Source organism: Strix uralensis, chromosome 14, assembly GCF_047716275.1.
Source record: "Strix uralensis isolate ZFMK-TIS-50842 chromosome 14, bStrUra1, whole genome shotgun sequence".
Classification (NCBI taxonomy): domain Eukaryota; kingdom Metazoa; phylum Chordata; class Aves; order Strigiformes; family Strigidae; genus Strix; species Strix uralensis.
In genome coordinates this window covers 3,516,823-3,533,589 of record NC_133985.1, presented here as the reverse complement: position 1 = coordinate 3,533,589, position 16,767 = coordinate 3,516,823, and the positions used below count along the sequence as shown (strand labels likewise).

Here is a 16,767-nt window from a genome sequence, read left to right as displayed (position 1 = left end):
CCCAGTCAGCATGGGTTTACAAAAGGCAGGTCCTGCTTGACAAACCCGATCTCCTTCTACAACAGGGTGACCTGCTTATTGGATGACGGAAAGGCTGTGGACATTGTCTACCTTGACTTTAGTAAGGCCTTTGACACCATTTCCAACAAGTCAGTCAGATCAGCCTTGTCTCAACATTGTCATCAGGGACATGGACAGTGAGGTACCCAACAACGGCCTGTTTGAAACACAGTTGCCCATCCCAAGAGTGGAATGTGGTGCAAAGTCTCCTGAATACAGAACTGTGTGGTACCAAGAGTGCGGTGCTGTTCTTCGGTACCAGGGCCTAGCCGGAGCCGTTAGAGATAACTGCATAGCTACTGTCAGAAAAGATTGATCGCAACTGTTATGAAGAAATCATACACTTTAGAAAAACTTTGCTTCATTATAATCCCAAAACACACCTCCTGGTTGAAGGCTACCTGCCTCTAACACTGACCACGCATCGGACACTCCTCCCTGTGCATGCGTGGGAGCCTCGCTCGAGAAAGGCAGAGGTATCATAATTGAATTCTTAGAAAGGTGAAGATCCCTGAGGCAGAGGAGGAGCAAGGTGTGTTACTAAGCATAAAAGATGACTTCTTGGCAATGAAAATTTGAAGCTTCCCCACCAAGAATCACAATGACTGATGACAGAGCACTGACTGGACACTGGACTGTTAGGACGTCTTGAGATCAGCACTGGTAGCTACAACCTCCCATTTTCTTCTTTCTAAACTTAACTCTATTTTCCCCTTTCTTTCACCCCTCTCTAACTGTCATGTGCTGCGTCACGGGCAACACAATAAAGTTTCACTCATTGATTGATGCAATGCCCTTTGGTGTTGGTCGCCTTAATTTTGCACTTTCGAGATCGTACTAAACAAACCATCACGAGTCCAACGAGTGGACCATGATACCATTGCATGGTGTTCTTTGACCCTCATAATTTGCAAGAACATGTAATCAAAGGGCCATTTGCCAGGACACAATGTCTAGACCATGCACCAAGATCTGGCCATGGACGTGTATGAGCAAGGGAAGATACATTTCTCTGTGAGGTTCAAAGCACAGAAATGATACACCATTAGGTACTCCATGAGGCACACGCTCATGTTAACTATGACAGGTACGGAAATGACCGTCTCTTCCTCTGCAGCCTCACACCCAGAGCTCCCCTGTCTTCTCTCCAACCCTACACAACTGGCAGGTTTGCTTCTGACCTTCTCAGAATTGGCAAAAACAGATCATGAGAGGAGAAGGCACCACGATTTCACCAAGAACTGAGGTACATCGGAGTCCTCACCACCACTCTCAGGAGCATGACAAGAATTCTAAACCACATGAATGATAAATGCCCAAAATGGAAGAGGAGCAGTCATCCAACAGCTAAAGAATGAGTCCTCAAACTAATGGCTTAGGGGGAACCTCCTCCCCTCTTTTATCACACTCACTGTTCCACAGAGATGCGACTCCTGCTAAGGTCATGTTTACCTCTATTCCCCACCGACAAGAACAGAACACAAAGATTCCCCCACATCTCCTGCCTTGCACACCCGCTCGAGCATCAGCAAGAGGCACTAAACACGCAACACATGGCTGAACAAAGCTGTGCTGATTGTTACAGACAAACATAGGAGACCAGGTAAAGAAAAACAAACCCACAAATCAGACCAGCAAGGCAAGTAAGCATTCAAAGAGAAAGTGGATTCAGAGGAACTCACCGGGAAGATGTCTCAGTCTTCACTGCAGGCGTGGGAATTCATCCTGGAGAGCACTTGGAAGTCCCTGACATCTCAAGCTGCAAGTGCTGCCCTAAAGTCTTACTCTGGACTACACAGCAGGGGGGTTCAGTTTAAGAAATACTCGTCAGCTCTCGGCAATATTTCTAATCTGTGCCCTGCTCATCTCCCACAGATATGAAGCCGTAACTGGAAACACCTTCTCATGGGCCTCATTCTCAAGCTACATCTTCTGAGAAATTACAACACATTCTCTTTCAGCTTCTGCTTCCTTTTCCTCACAAATAAAATTCTGACTTAGGTGCTTGAAGTAAGTATTTGCTGCAAAAACAACACCCACGTTTTCAAAAGTGTAAAGAACTATTCAGAAATGTGGAAAATGAAATATCCTTTAAGGAAACAAAGTTCTGAAAAATTCTAAGTACGACTATGAAGAAACTCTCAATTGTAACTTTACAGGGAGATACAGATGGATAAAGGAGCTTTCATACGCAATTCAATTAAAAACCATTGTACACACACATCATCGTTCTACAGGCACAGTTACTGCACAAACACTTTATGACCGGAGGACTGGAATTGCCTTTCAGGACAGGGAAACCAGGATCACAACATCAGTGGCACAGGCCTTGGCACCAGCCATGAAATCAAACCATGGCCCACCCAAAACCACATTGACCCACCTGTTTTCCTAGTCCAAAGCCAGCCCCTCACCCTCCTCACTCTGCAGTCACAGCCTTTGCTTGCACCACGCACAATATCCAACTTGTGGCCATATGGCGGCCACAGGCAACAGAGCATTTCATTCAGTGACACCTGAGGGAAACTGAGCTCTGTCAAAGTCTTTGTCTTGGCAGCTGAACACCTTCCAGGAGGGGTGGAAACGGCTCCCCCAGCCCAACAGATATAAGAGATCTTTTAATGTTTTTGGGGCATGACCAGGCACAATGAGGCCCAGCTTTAGACCTGGACAACCAACATGGCAAGAATGGGAAACCTACAGAAGTGAAGGAATCAGATCTGGACATTTCAGAAGATGTCAGCTCTAGTAGGTACACAGGAAAGGTATCTAGTAGGTAAAAAGCCCACAGGACACTCACACAGGAGCTCACAACAAAGACCAGAGCCACTGTTCCTCAATGTAAGTTCTTCAGACAATCAAAAATGGTAAACGCATGGAACCACAACTGTGGGACTCATGTAATATCTCGGACGAATGGAACTTTTACACCATCTTTACATCTTTCAGACATCTCACATTATACCACAGCAAATTTTTCAAATGCCCTGTCTCTGGACACACACAAATTTCTCACCCTGCCCAAACATCACACAACAGGAAAGCTGCCTTTGCACACAGACACCACTGAAGGCGATGTTGCACACACAGTTCTCCTTACACAAGAATAACAATCACAACATGGACACATGCAAAGAGATTTCTCTGCTCATCACACTAAGTCAAAGAAATGGCAAATGTTCTCCAGTGCATAAGCAATACGCAGCTCCAATAAAGACTCACTCATCAAAGTATCAGCTCAAAGACACCATCATCCTTCTTCAGCACATGGGCAACTTGGAAGATACATGATTCCCAGACCTTAACGTAAAGTGTACGTCTATGCTCAATACCTGCCACTCACAGGAAATGTCATAAAGCAGGAAAGAAAATGAATGAAACCACAGCTTGACCACTTGGAGACTCAGTAGTGTGATATCCAAAAATAAGACACCTTCAGACTCACTTTATGTTGTCCAGCAACAAACCTGGGAATTACCAAAACCCATGCCTTGTCTCCACCACTTCCTCCTCACACTCAGCAGCCCCGAGACTCTCCTCAAACCCTCCAATCTCACGAGGCTGTCACTGATTGTCATAACCTCAAACACACTCCACCTAAAGAAAGTCACACAGACAATTGCTCCTTACCATGGATAGTATTTGATTTCTCCCCCTGTGTACGTGACAAACAAAAGCATTTCTTCATGTAACATTTTAAGGAAACACACCTAGGAAAGTCTTTCTCTTCACAGCTGCAAACATGAAAGGCACGTTCGGGACAGTCAGAGAAATGTAACAGCTGTGATCTTCCACACACTATCAGGGACAACAGCCCGTCTTCAGCTCATCACAATGATGGAGGGAAGAAACATGCAGAAAGGAAAGGATCACAACATACAATTCTTGATGATGGTGCCTAATTAAGGTGTTTAGTAGGTGCCATCACACAGTTTGCTCTTCCCAAAGCTCTCATTATGTCGTTTTTTATAAGTATGTAATTAAGTTCTTAGTTAAGAATTGACAACAACCTGCAAACACAGAGGAGAGTCCTCCCAAGTCTCGCAAGACAGCTGGAATAATATTGCTCAGGATAAACTTCTCTGCCAAGGAGAGATTCACATTGTATGACACTGCAGGTGGGCACCGAACAGGGAAAGGAGCAAACCATCTTTCCTGTCTCCTTCAACAGCCCCTCACACACAGCTCCCAGCACTCTCATCTCCAGCTCTTCACAACTTGCATGGTGTTCTTTGACCCCATAATTTGCCCAGACCATTTCTCTTTAACATGCACCACCATCACACTACGTACTACACATCCTTACATCTCCATACAAAGAAGGAAGATACATTTGTCTCCCACTGCCCCTTGACTCTCTCCCTCCCTCCCTCAAACAGCTCTTGCCATAGCCTGTATGTTCTAGCCAAGGCACATCACACACACCACGAGCTTGGAAACTACAGGTACAGCAGATTTTCCTATCACTCCTATTGCTCCAAAGAAGAGGTGACTCCATGGATGACTACTGTGCTCCTTCACAGGGTCCTGGTGATAACTCAGCTCCCGGTTATGCCACTCTTGCCACTCCCTCAATATATACAAAGACATGGACTACAGGACTCCGTTTCTCCTTCACAAGCTTCTTCCACCGTAGCAGTTACTAGCAAACGATCGCTCGGCCACAACATTGCTGTGAGAACAGGCTCTTCCTCGCCAACAAGACCATTCTCACAAAGGAGTAGCCACACTGCTTCAGGTAGAGAGACACGTACAAGAGGGTCACCTACCCATACTGAGCAGCTATTTACACAGAATCTCGCCCTTCCTCGACCTTGTTGCATTGCATTACTAAGGTACTGCTCACATGCATGTCAAATAATCAACGTTAAATGAAAACTCTGTGTTGTAAGACAATAGTGATAAATAAAGCAATGAACAATAGAGTTTTAGAAAAACCTTCAACTAAGAAGACATTCACGATGAAAATACCTGTGTATGTCTAATAGCCCAATCCTATGAGTAATGCTGCCGAGCAAGAAATGAACGTTATATCGGCATTAGGCACAAGAGGACAAACTGTTGCTACACCCTCGGCTACACCGCTACCTCTAACTACACCTCTCTGTAAAAGACACGATGACAACCAGCAAAGCAGATTACAAGTGCCGAGGGGACAGTAACGATCCCTCGGAGATTAACCCTCATTTGGCAGAAAGGCCACAAGGTTGCTGCATGAACAAGCTTCTCGTGGACAACGAGGTCATTCTCACAAAATCATTCCAGCTGTAGAAAGATTCCAGCTGTAGAAAGATTCCAGCTGTGCTCCCCGGCTGGTAAGGAGCACAGAAGGAGGAAACAACCTTTCCAACCAGTAGCACTATTAAAAATGTGTGCTACTCGGTTCCACACACACCCCGCTTGCATCAATTTTAAACACCTAGCATCGAAAGATCAAGTGCTGCTACATGAGGGCTAACAATATGAAACAAGCTGCAAGGTGACATAAAAAGCACAAGTGAGTCATGCTTCACAGCAAGAGTATCTTGACATTTCTTGAGGTGCCATGCTGTCCGTAACACACCCCAGCAGAAACCGCAGCAATACTCTCTACTTTCTAACACTTCACCTACAGTTTGAAGGCCTAAGAAGAGTCTATAAGCACAGCATTCAGTCTGGGAACACCCAGTTCCTTAACTCTGCTACATCTTTGAAGAGCACAGCCGTGGCTCACCCCCAAGGTGACCAACTAGTGCTCAGGTACACACATGTATTTTAGAATTTAATACTTACCAACAAGTAATTTCGCTCCTCTTTCACCCTCGTCCTCCATCCGGAGCATGGAGCTCACTACTGACCCAACCAAGGAAATTCCCGCAAGCAACAAGGAATTCACAGGAACGCCTGGGAATGGTCTTCCCGTTGAGGAAGGGGTACCTCCAATGTGGAAAACACACACTGCATTCTGGTGCACAAAATGGACACTGCTCTCACCACTGGCTGAGGAACACACTGTGTGAGAAGCTTTCACGTACGAGACAAGCACAAGACCGGCCCCAAAGCAGGCACAGGCGGCTCTTAACTTCAAACAATGGCTTCCAGTCATTCCAAACCATGTTAAATGAAAACGATGTGCAGCAAGAGAAGAGCGATAATTAAATGAACCAAAGATGCACTTGAGAAAAACACCCCAGTTAACACACCGTTCACGATAAAAATAACAGAATTGGTAACACTCAAATCCTACAAGTAACACTGACCAGAGGCTGGTAGAGGAGCACAGAAAAAGAGGAATAACCTTTCTAACCAGTACAGTGATAAAGAATACATAGTACTCTGTTCCTCACACACCGATTTCAACGATAGTAACTAATAAACAATGTAAGATGAAGTGCCACTACACACGAGCATGTGATGGTACCCAACAACGGATAAGCCCGCGTGAAAAGTATTAACCGACCCCAACACACGATCCGTTTGGAAACAATCTCAGCCTAGTCAAGAGTATGTGCAGTCGGGAAGACATCTGCCCTGGTAATAACGCAACCTTCCATTTGCTATTACCGCAACACCTACCAATAGCGACAGGAAAACGGGTATTACACGTGTCAGGGCACAAAACGAGAAAGAACCTGGCGAGCGATAAGAGCACAAAGCCCCGTTCAAACGAAACTCCAGCCGAGAGCGACGCCCTTGTGCCGCTGCCGGCAGCAGCTGTAGCGCTGAGCCCCGGTCCCACGCTCCCCTCCCGCCAGCCAGAGGCAGCAGCAGCCGGCGCGTTGCCGCGGGAAGCGCTGCCTGCCTGGGAGCGAAACCCCCCTCGGCAGCGGCCGGGACGCGGCGCGGCCAGGCCCGAGCAGCAGCAGAGCGAAGCGTCGCGGAGCCGCGAAGTGCGGGCACAGGAACTCACCGGGGCAGCGGCGGGGTCCTCGCCGAGCAGCGGCGCGGGCTCGTCGGGCGGCGGCCGGGCCGGGAGGGTGTCGCAGCAGCTGCCGCCCGACAAGCGGAGCTGGCTCTTGCGCGAGTCGGCGGTGAGCGACACCTCGTGCGAGTAGGAGCGCAGGAAGGCGCGGACGCCGTCGATGCCCACGAAGTGCGAGGCCGGCACGCCGCGCAAGGCGCCGCTGCCCGCCGCCAGCAGCTGCGAGCGGCGCCAGCGCCGCAGGCGCAGCGCCAGCAGCAGCAGCAGGAAGGCGAGGAAGAGGCAGGACACGGCCGCCACGGCCACCACCAGCCACCGCGTCAGGCTGCCGGCCGGCTCGCCCGGCGCCGCCGCCGCGCTGCCCAGCTCCGACAGCAGCTCGGCCACGCTCTCGGCCAGCACCACCGTCAGCGTGGCCGTGGCCGACAGCGCCGGCCGCCCGTGGTCCTTCACCACCACCACCAGGCTCTGCCGCGCCGCGTCGCGGGCCAGCGGGAAGCGCGCCGTGCGCACCTCGCCGCTGTGCAGCCCCACGCGGAACAGCCCCGGCTCCGTCGCCTTGGCCAGCTCGTACGACAGCCACGCGTTCTGCCCCGCGTCCGCGTCCACCGCCACCACCTTGGCCACCAGCGCCCCGGGCTCCGCCGAGCGCGGCGCCAGCTCCACGCCCGCCCAGCCCGCGCCCGCACCCGCGCCCGCGCCCGGCGCCGGCGGCGGGTACAGCACCTGCGGCGCGTTGTCGTTCTCGTCCACGATCACGAGCCGCACCGACACGTTGCTGCTCAGCGCCGGCGCGCCGCCGTCCTCCGCCCGCACCCACAGCCCCACCTCGCGCACCTCCTCGTAGTCGAAGGAGCGCAGCGCGTACAGCGCGCCCGTCTCCGCCTGCACCGACACGTAGGACGACAGCGGCGCGCCCCGCACCCGCCCCTCCGACAGCCGGTACCGCACGCGCGCGTTCTGCCCCCAGTCCGCGTCCGCCGCCCGCACCGTCAGCACCAGCGCGCCCGCCGCGTTGTTCTCGGGCAGCCGGGCGCTGTAGCGCGCCTCCGCGAACACCGGCGCGTTGTCGTTCACGTCCAGCACCCGCAGCGCCAGCACCGCGCTGCTCCGCAGCGCCGGCGACCCGCCGTCGGCCGCCCGCACCGTCACGTTGTACTCCGCCACCTCCTCCCGGTCCAGCTCCCTCGACGTCACCACGCGGTAGTAGCCGCCCTGAGAGCTCCGCAACCGGAACGGGACGCCCCCGTCCAGCGAGCACCGCACCTCGCCGTTCGCCCCCGAGTCGCGGTCCTGCACGTGCAGCAGGGCCACCACCGTCCCCGACGGGGCGTCCTCAGAGATCTCGCTCAGCGCCGACCGCACCGAAATCTCGGGCGCGTTGTCGTTCAGGTCTGTCACCGTGATCGCCACTTTCGCTGTGTCGAAACGTCTCCCACCGTCCCGTGCCTCCACTTCCAGTTCGTAGAGAGCCGCTTCCTCGAAGTCCAGGCTCCTCACCAGCGTGATCGCTCCCGTCTCGGCGTCCAGATAGAAAATCTTCGAGACTTTCTCTGTAATTTGCTTCAGGGAGTATTTCACGTGCGCGTTCATCCCCTCGTCGGCGTCGGTGGCCGTGACGGTGAGGAGGGTGGAGCCCACGGGCACGTCCTCCGGCACACGCACCGTGTACTCCGCCTGGCCGAACACGGGCGCGTTGTCGTTGGCGTCCAGCACCGCCACGCGGATGCGCGCCGTGCCCGTCCGCGCCGGGTCGCCGCCGTCGCTCGCCCTCAGCACCAGCTCGTGAAACGCCGCCTCCTCGCGGTCCAGCGCCTTCGCCAGCACCAGCTCGGGACGCTGGTCCCCGCCGGGGCCCGCCTGCACGGCCAGCGAGAAGTGCTCGTCGCCGCTCAGCTCGTAGCGCTGCAGGGAATTCGCTCCCGAGTCCGGGTCGTGAGCCCTGGCCAGGGGAAACCGCGACCCGGGGGCTGTCGTCTCGCTTATTGCCTCCTCCAGGTCAGTTTCCTTGAAGCTGGGAGCGTTGTCGTTAATGTCCGTGATCTCCACTTCGATTTCGTAGAACTTCATTTCCCCCTCCACTATCACCTCACAACGCAGCACGCAGCGCTGCACACTCTCGCACAGCTGCTCTCTGTCGATCCTCTCCGCCGTCACCAAATGTCCCGTCTTCCCGTGCAGGGAGAAATACTGCGTCCTCCCTGCGGAGACAACGCGGAGGCCGCGGTCGCGGAGCGCTGGTAGCTCCAGCCCCAGGTCCTTGGCCACGTCGCCTACGAACGAGCCCTTGGGCATCTCCTCGGGAACCGAGTAGCGCAGCTGCCCCCACGCCGCCTCCCACGCCGCCACCAGCACGCACCACAGCAGGGCTCGCTCCCGCCGGCCCCGGCGCCTCCCCGCCGCGCACATCTCCGCCGCGGCCCCGCCGGCCCCGCACCACCGCCGCCACCGACCCGCCGCCGCCCGCCGATCCGCTTCTGGCTCTGGCTCCGGCTCCGGCTCCCGTTCACGGCTCCGGCTTCGGCCCCGTGTCGTTCTTCCCACTGCGGCTCTGACTCCAGCTCCGGCTTCGGCTCCGGCTGCCGCTCGCTGTCGCCGGCCCCGGCCGCTGCCGCCGGCCCCTCCGCCTCGCTGCAGCACGGCTCCGCACCGCGGGGACGTTCGCAGACCGCCCGGCCGCCGAACCAGCCAGCGAGCGAGCGAGCGAGTCGGGCCGCAGCGGGCGGGGCTGCCTGCAGCGCTCCGGCCTTCCTCTCGCTCCTCCTCGGTCAACAGCGGCGCCCGCAGCCTCCTCCCGGCACTGCAGGCACCGAGCGCTGCCGAGACATCGCTGCCCGCCCGGCGGGGAGCTCCTGCGCTGCCGGCTCTCCCCGACACCTCCTCCGTGATCCTCGCCCACATCCCGACCACAAAGGAACAACACGCGGCCCGCCACTGTGTTCCTTCTACCGCACGGGAGAAAAATGTATCTGGCGATATTATGCCAAGTCAAATATGACGTGGGGACAGTGACGAGCCTGTTCCCCTCGGTCCGAAAGCACAGTCTCCACCGCGAATTGCACAACGTTTTGCAATAGTCGAGCTTCGAGGACTTTTCCCTGACGCTTTCTGCAGATCAAAGGTGCGTCCTACAGCCACAGGAATTCCCCCCGTCCCGACCAACAGCACAAGGCAGCAATGAAGATCCTCCCTCCAATGGACACCCGGGATTTCCTGCACGGGCTTTTCTCTGAGCCGTTCTGTCCTTTAACGATGCCTCTTACTCCGACCGCACGGGAAAGAACACGTGCTCATGGCCATATATGGCAAGTATAATCCTTTTTTTTTTTAATTTCACGTCTAGAATATCACGAGTCTTCGACGATTTGCCCTAAGCACAATCCCCACCACGGATTTTTGTAGCCGGCATGCTGGAATGACGGGTACAAGGACAGCAAAAGAAAACAGGCTCTGAAATACAAAACGCGATATTCGGACACACACACACACCCACCCACCCACCCCCCCGGAGAACCAGAGGTATCGGGCTCCCTAACCCAAGCGGCAGGAACTTGGCTTTCAATCCTTCAGCTCCCCCGGAACACGCTCCCAATGAACTCCCCCACCGCCGCCGCCCGAGCCGAGACACGTCAAGGCTGAAGAAGGTGGGGTCCATCAACGCAGAATCTAAGCCCCCTCGGCCCCTACCGCTCCGGAGGAGCTGGGCTTGCTCCGGCCCTGCCACGGCCTCAGGGCTTTCTCCCTAGAAGACCTTCCTGGGAACACAGCACAGGAGGAGGCGCCGCTACTGCTCGCGACTCATTCTCTGCCCCCACCCCGGGCTGCACTACAGCTCCCCAGGAGGCGGGAGGCACCTGCACTGACCCCGGCCCGAATCACCTGCTCGGCCTCCGCCAGCTGCCGGGAAAATGGCTTGGCGAGCACGGCAAGAACAACAGCGGCACCGCTGCCTTGGCTCCTCGGCCCATTCGGTGGCCCACAGGAGCAAAACAGGGATCGATTGCAGCCATACGACAGCTTTCCTTTGCTCCATTTTTTTCTTGTCCGTCTAATTTCATGATATTCGTCTGTCCTCGACAGTATGGACGGACAGAACGGAATGAGAGCAGTGCGATGCTTTAGGGAAGTCACGGAGCTAACGGCTACATCATTACTATGCTGGATCGCCTAAGCATGCAGCCAATACTGAGAAAGGAAAGTTGAAGGACTTCAGTGAGCGATTTCCCTTTTTAATACGCCACGTGAATTTAGGGTTTGTATAGTTTATACACATTAGCATTTATCCAAGAAATGCGATACCTTGAACGACCGGAAAGAACTTTCATTTTCTCATAAATAGCGGTGTAAGATTGCAACTTGTTAATAAATCATTAATCTAACCCTTGAGTGTTCATGTTGGTAGGACACCTCTTCAACAAAGTACTCTTGGTCAGCAGGCGAGCACCAATAGAGCTGCACACCCTAAACTATGCGGACCATTTCTAAAAGCGTAAATGGACTAGATTAGAGTGCCTAATTGATCTCCTTTTAGGTTGTTTTAGATATGTTCTCAGGGTGTGTATAGCCTCTCCTGCTCAAACAGGCAGACACACAATGATTGATAAAGTGGCTGAGAGACCGAATTCCTCGGTTTAGCATTTCCCCGTTAACACAATCAGCAAGGTCCAAGCACCTCTCTTTGGGAGAAGGGGAGAGGAAAAGAGAACAGGCTCTGAAATACAAAAGGAGATTAATTTTTTTTCTTTTGAGATCCCATTCTACACCTTCACCTGTATATGGAAAACAGATCAGGAACGTTAAAAAGGGGGAATTAACACCCAGGGTAGAAAAAAAGGGAAATAACTGCACAGAGGAACAATGCCTGAAATAGTTAAGCCAATCCCATCTGGGCTACCATTACTGCAGAAGAGTTTCCCCAAAAGATGGAGTACACTCTCCTCCATCATCACGGAGGAACAAACCGTAACTTGTGTATGAAAGACGGATAGGGAACGGTAAAAAAAAGAAAGGGAACGACCAGTAGCACAAAGAACTCAGAAAATTCATGCCTGGATAAAATGTATCCGCCCCGTTAAGGCTGCCATTTCTGCAGCAGCCTTCCTCCAAGTGCTGGGAGGGCTCACGGCAGATGAGGGCAACATTCACTGGGGAACAATCTGGGAGTTCTGAATTCATGGAGAAAACATTCATGGGAAACCAGCGGTTCTACATGCAGCTATCAACCAGGTTCAGGTGCATCTGTTTGGGAAAGAGCGACGAGGAAGGAAGAGTCTCCACCAGGAATCGCCCACCACATCTTTCGTCACGCACGATCATCAGTTTACTCGAAGGAGGGTCGGCGAGAAAACCCCCGACGTGAGGCTGAGGGTGGGGCCGCCGGCAGAGCAGGGAGTGCCGCGGCTGCCTGGCTGCTCGCAGAGCAAGGGGGATCCCCCGCCCGTTCCTTCCCTCCCGGGCAGCCGGAGGAGCGCTCCCTGTGCCCAGCAGCCGCGGAAAAGCCCGGGCGAGAGGCACGACGGCTCCGCCCGGCTGAAGGAGAAGAGCGAGAGCGCGCGGGCTCACAGACCTGCGGTGCGTCGGGCTCCGCGGGCGGCTCTCCCGCGCCGGCGCTGCTGCTCGGGCTCCGCTTCCCGCAGGGCTCCCCGCCGAGAAGCTCCTCCGCGGCCAGGCTGGGCAGCGGCGGCGGCGGCGGCAGCCAAGCGGCCTCGGCCACGGCGCGGCCCGGCGCCACGCACAGGTTGTAGGAGTAGGGCAAGGTGCCCTCGCAGAAGTCGGCCGGGAAGGCGGCGCCGGCCACGGAGAAGCGCTGCGCGCCCAGGCAGCGCAGGACGGCGGGCGGCCCGGCCCGGCGCAGCCGCGCCAGCACGGCCAGCGCCACGCTCAGCAGGAACAGGGCGGAGAGGAGCGCCAGCGCCAGCACCAGGTAGAACTGCAGCTCCGCCGGCGAGTCGGCGCCCGCCGCCCGCTCGCTCAGCTCCGGCAGCGCCTCCTGCAAGCTCTCGGCCAGCACCACGTGCAGCGTGGCCGTGGCCGACAGCGCCGGCTGCCCGTGGTCCTTCACCACGGCCACCAGCCGCTGCTTGGCCGCGTCCCGCTCCGACACGGCCCGCGCCGTCCGCACCTCGCCGCTGTGCAGCCCCACGCGGAACAGCGCCGGCTCCGGCGCCTGCACCAGCTCGTACGACAGCCACGCGTTGCGCCCCGCGTCCGCGTCCACCGCCACCACCTTGGCCACCAGGTACCCGGCCTCGGCCGACCGCGGCACCACCTCGAACGGCGCCGGCCCCGCCGCGCCCGCGCCCGCCGCCGGCCACAGCACCCGCGGCGCGTTGTCGTTGCGGTCCAGCACGAAGACGCGCACCGTCGCCGTCGAGCTCCGCGCCGGCGCCCCGCCGTCCTGCGCCCGCACCGCCACCGCGAACTCGCGGCACTGCTCGTAGTCGAAGGAGCGCTGCGCGTACACCGCGCCGCTCCGCGCCTCCACCGACACGTACGGCGCCGCGCCCGCGCTGCCGCCCGCCAGCCAGTAGCTCACGCGCCCGTTGGCGCCCGCGTCCGCGTCCCGCGCGCGCACGCGCAGCACCGGCGCGCCCGCCGCGTTGTTCTCCGCCACGTAGGCGCTGTAGGCGGCCTCCTCGAACACCGGCGCGTTGTCGTTCACGTCCGACACCTCCAGCACCAGCGCCGCGCGCCCGGACAGCGCCGGGATGCCCCGGTCGCGGGCCACCACCGTCACCCGGTGCTCGGCCGCCTGCTCCCGGTCCAGCGCGCTCGCCGTCACCACCTTGTACGAGCCGCCCGACGACGACGCCACCAGCGACAGCGGCGCCTCGCCCGACAGCTCGCACGACACCTGACCGTTCTCCCCAGAGTCCCGGTCGATCACGTTCAGGAGGGCCACCACCGTGCCCACCGGCGCGTCCTCGGCCACCGGGCTCGACACCGACAACACCGTGATCTCGGGCGCGTTGTCGTTCACGTCCAGCACCTCCACCTCCACCTTGCAGTGGGCAACCAGACCCCCCCCGTCCTTCGCCTCCACGGCCAGGCTGAACGCGCGCGTGTCCTCGAAGTCCAGCGCCTCCTGCAGCGTGACCGTCCCGCTCTCCGCGTCCACCACGAACTTCTGAAGCACCTTGGCCGGCGTTTCCACGAAGCCGTAGGTGATGCGGGCGTTGATGCCGGCGTCGGCGTCGGAGGCGGACACGTGCAGCACCGTCGATCCCGGCGGCGCGTCCTCGCGCAGGCTGGCGCGGTACCGGTCCTGCGCGAACACGGGCGCGTTGTCGTTGGCGTCGGTGACGTTGATGCAGAGCTGGGCGGTGCCGCTCCGCGGCGGGTCGCCGCCGTCCACCGCCGTCAGCACCAGCCGCAAGCTCTGCTCGCTCTCCCGGTCCAGCGCTCGGCGCAGCACCAGCTCCGCGAACTTGCTGCCGTCCGGGCTCTCCTTCACCTCCACCGCGAAGTACCCGTTGGCCTCCAGCTCGTAGCCCTGCAGTGCGTTGCTGCCCACGTCTGGGTCCTCGGCCATGCCTAAGTAAAACCGGGCGCCGGGAGGGGTAGATTCAATGATTTCAAAGTAGATGTTTTCCTTAAGAAAGCGCGGGGAGTTGTCGTTGACGTCCTGGATGGCCACCTCGACGTGGAAAACGTTGAGCGGGTTCTGCACGAGCGCCTCGAAGCTGACGGAGCAGGACGCCGCCTCGCCGCACATCTCCTCCCGGTCCAGCCTCTCGCTCACGTACAGCTCCCCGCTCTCCGCGCTCACCGAGAAGTATTTCAGCTGCCTTTCAGCGGCAGTCGCCACCCGCAGCTTGCGTGCCGGCAGCTCCGCCGGGCTCAGCCCCAGGTCCCGCGCCAGCGGCCCCACCAGCGAGCCTCTGCCCAGCTCCTCGGGGATGGCGTAGCGGATCCGCTCCGCCGCCGCCCGGCAGCACAAGCCCAGCAGCAGAGCGGGCAGCAGCATCACTCGCCCGGCTGCTCGCCGCCGGCTCTGCCGCTGCCTGCCCGCCATCGTCGGCAGCGCTCGCCGCGCTCCTGCCGCTGCCCTGCCGCCCTTCCAGCCGCTCTCCGCACCGAGCGCAGGGGCCGCCGGAGGGCAGCGAGCTCGGCGCCGGCTCGGACGCCGCTGCTCCCCGCGCCGCGCCGCCTCTCGCCTCTGCTGCCCGCGCCGCTGCCGCTCTGGCCGGCGCCGGGCGAGCGAGCAGCCGGCGGGGGCAGGACGCGGCGGCGGCTCCGGCGGCGGCGGCGGCGGCTCCGGCTCCAGCGCCGCTCCGCGGCGGCCAACAGCGGCACCCGGAGGCGCCGCGACGCCACCGCAGCCGGCTGATGCCCGCGCTCCCGGGGGCTCTGGGACACAGGGGAAAGGAGGGGGCACCCGCCACTTGTGACGGCTCGTTCCCACGCAGCCTTGCTCCACGTACGCGCTGATGGTCACATACTTGATTACCAGAGCGTTACCATTGCGTTATGGACAGCAAAGCTCGCATCGTAACAGAAACGGCACAGGCCCTGGCAACAGCTCTGAGGTCAGTCATTGATAACCAATAAATAATCAGAAACAGGATGAAGCAAACGTCAGAGCAGTCCTGTCACCCTGGGCCTACAAAAATCTCCCAGCCTCGATGCCTCTCTCCTGTTACAAGCAGGAAGCGCAGAGCCCCCCCCTCCTTGATTCCTGTGTCGTACTGAAAAGGGGCTTGTACCTGCCGTGGGTTGTTAAAGCAGCAGTGCACTCCATCAGGGATTTTACAGCTTGTGGCCTGAGCTGGCATGGGAGCTAAGAAGGAAATATGTGTGCCAGAGGCAATAACGAGGTTCCCTCATGCACAGTCAGAGAAATGAAGGCACAGTCTGAAAGAGCAACTGCTCAGAGACTGAACAGAGTGTGCGTATGCCCCATAGCTAGGATATTGTTTCTCCAGCACCCAGGAGAAAAAGGCAATCCACACACTAAACACTGAGTAGAGTCATAGCAGAATGCAGAAGGGTTTCACACCCAGTGACGTTAAGGCACGCCGGTTTTTGTAAGGCCTGTGCCCAGTCGCAAGGAGAAGAGAGAGGCAGAAGGAAATACTGGAAGATCCAAGTGCTGCTCTTTCTCCTTTTCCAAAGGCACTCTCTCCTGTCATGCCAAACCTGCAAATGGTTTCATTGTTCTGCCCATAGATGTCATGCATGTATGTCATGGAATTCTTTGCCAGAGCACCAGTAAAGTCACTGAGGCCTCCAGATATAAGCTGGGCGAGCTGCAGTGATTCAGAAGGGCTACTGGGCCTCTTCTGCCTGTACTGAATGACTTTACTAAGCTTCAGATCTGCCTTTATGAGAACAACAAAACTCCCTGTTTAAACCAAAGAAGCCAAAACACATACCTCGGCAAATAGCGGCAATAATGCTCCTTAATCTCAATTAATGCTTGTTACCCACTTGGAGTAAGCAATGGGTAGGGAGGTGTGCAAGTGTTCTCCACAAGTTTCTTCTTCCAATGCAGAAGCTCAAATCTCTCAGTCATTTCTGAGGATTAATTGTCTTGGGTTTGTGTGCGTGGGAGGGGCGTTTTGGTAGCTGGGAAGGAGCTACATCAGTGGTGTCTGTGAGAAGATTCTCAAAGCTCCCCTGGCTCCAAGCTGACCCACCTCTGGCCAAGGCTGAGCCAATTAACAACAGTGGTTGCACCTCTGTGATAACATATTTAAGAAGGGGAATCCGGGAGGAGCTGGAGCTGGGAGGAGGAGTTGTGAGGGGAAAACTGTGGAAGAAGGGAGGAGAATGGTGAGGGGGATGTTCACTGCAGCAGAGACTCC

General features: G+C 57.0%; 2 protein-coding genes across 2 annotated transcripts; both read right to left on the bottom strand.

Moving 5' to 3' along the window:
* Positions 1–831: 831 nt before the first annotated feature.
* LOC141949639 (protocadherin gamma-A12-like) lies at positions 832–9,386 on the bottom strand. The gene is made up of 8 exons (XM_074883495.1): positions 6,616–9,386; positions 5,833–6,039; positions 4,658–4,792; positions 4,079–4,172; positions 3,576–3,657; positions 3,077–3,155; positions 2,762–2,829; positions 832–897 (listed from the first exon to the last, which is right to left on the bottom strand). The coding sequence occupies exons 1-8, from the start codon at positions 9,368–9,370 to the stop codon at positions 832–834; spliced, it is 3,486 nt and encodes a 1,161-aa protein (XP_074739596.1). The 5' UTR covers positions 9,371–9,386.
* A 2,895-nt stretch (positions 9,387–12,281) lies between these two features.
* LOC141949638 (protocadherin gamma-B5-like) lies at positions 12,282–15,104 on the bottom strand. Its single transcript, XM_074883494.1, has one exon. The coding sequence runs from the start codon at positions 14,973–14,975 to the stop codon at positions 12,282–12,284; it is 2,694 nt and encodes an 897-aa protein (XP_074739595.1). The 5' UTR covers positions 14,976–15,104.
* Positions 15,105–16,767: the final 1,663 nt, after the last annotated feature.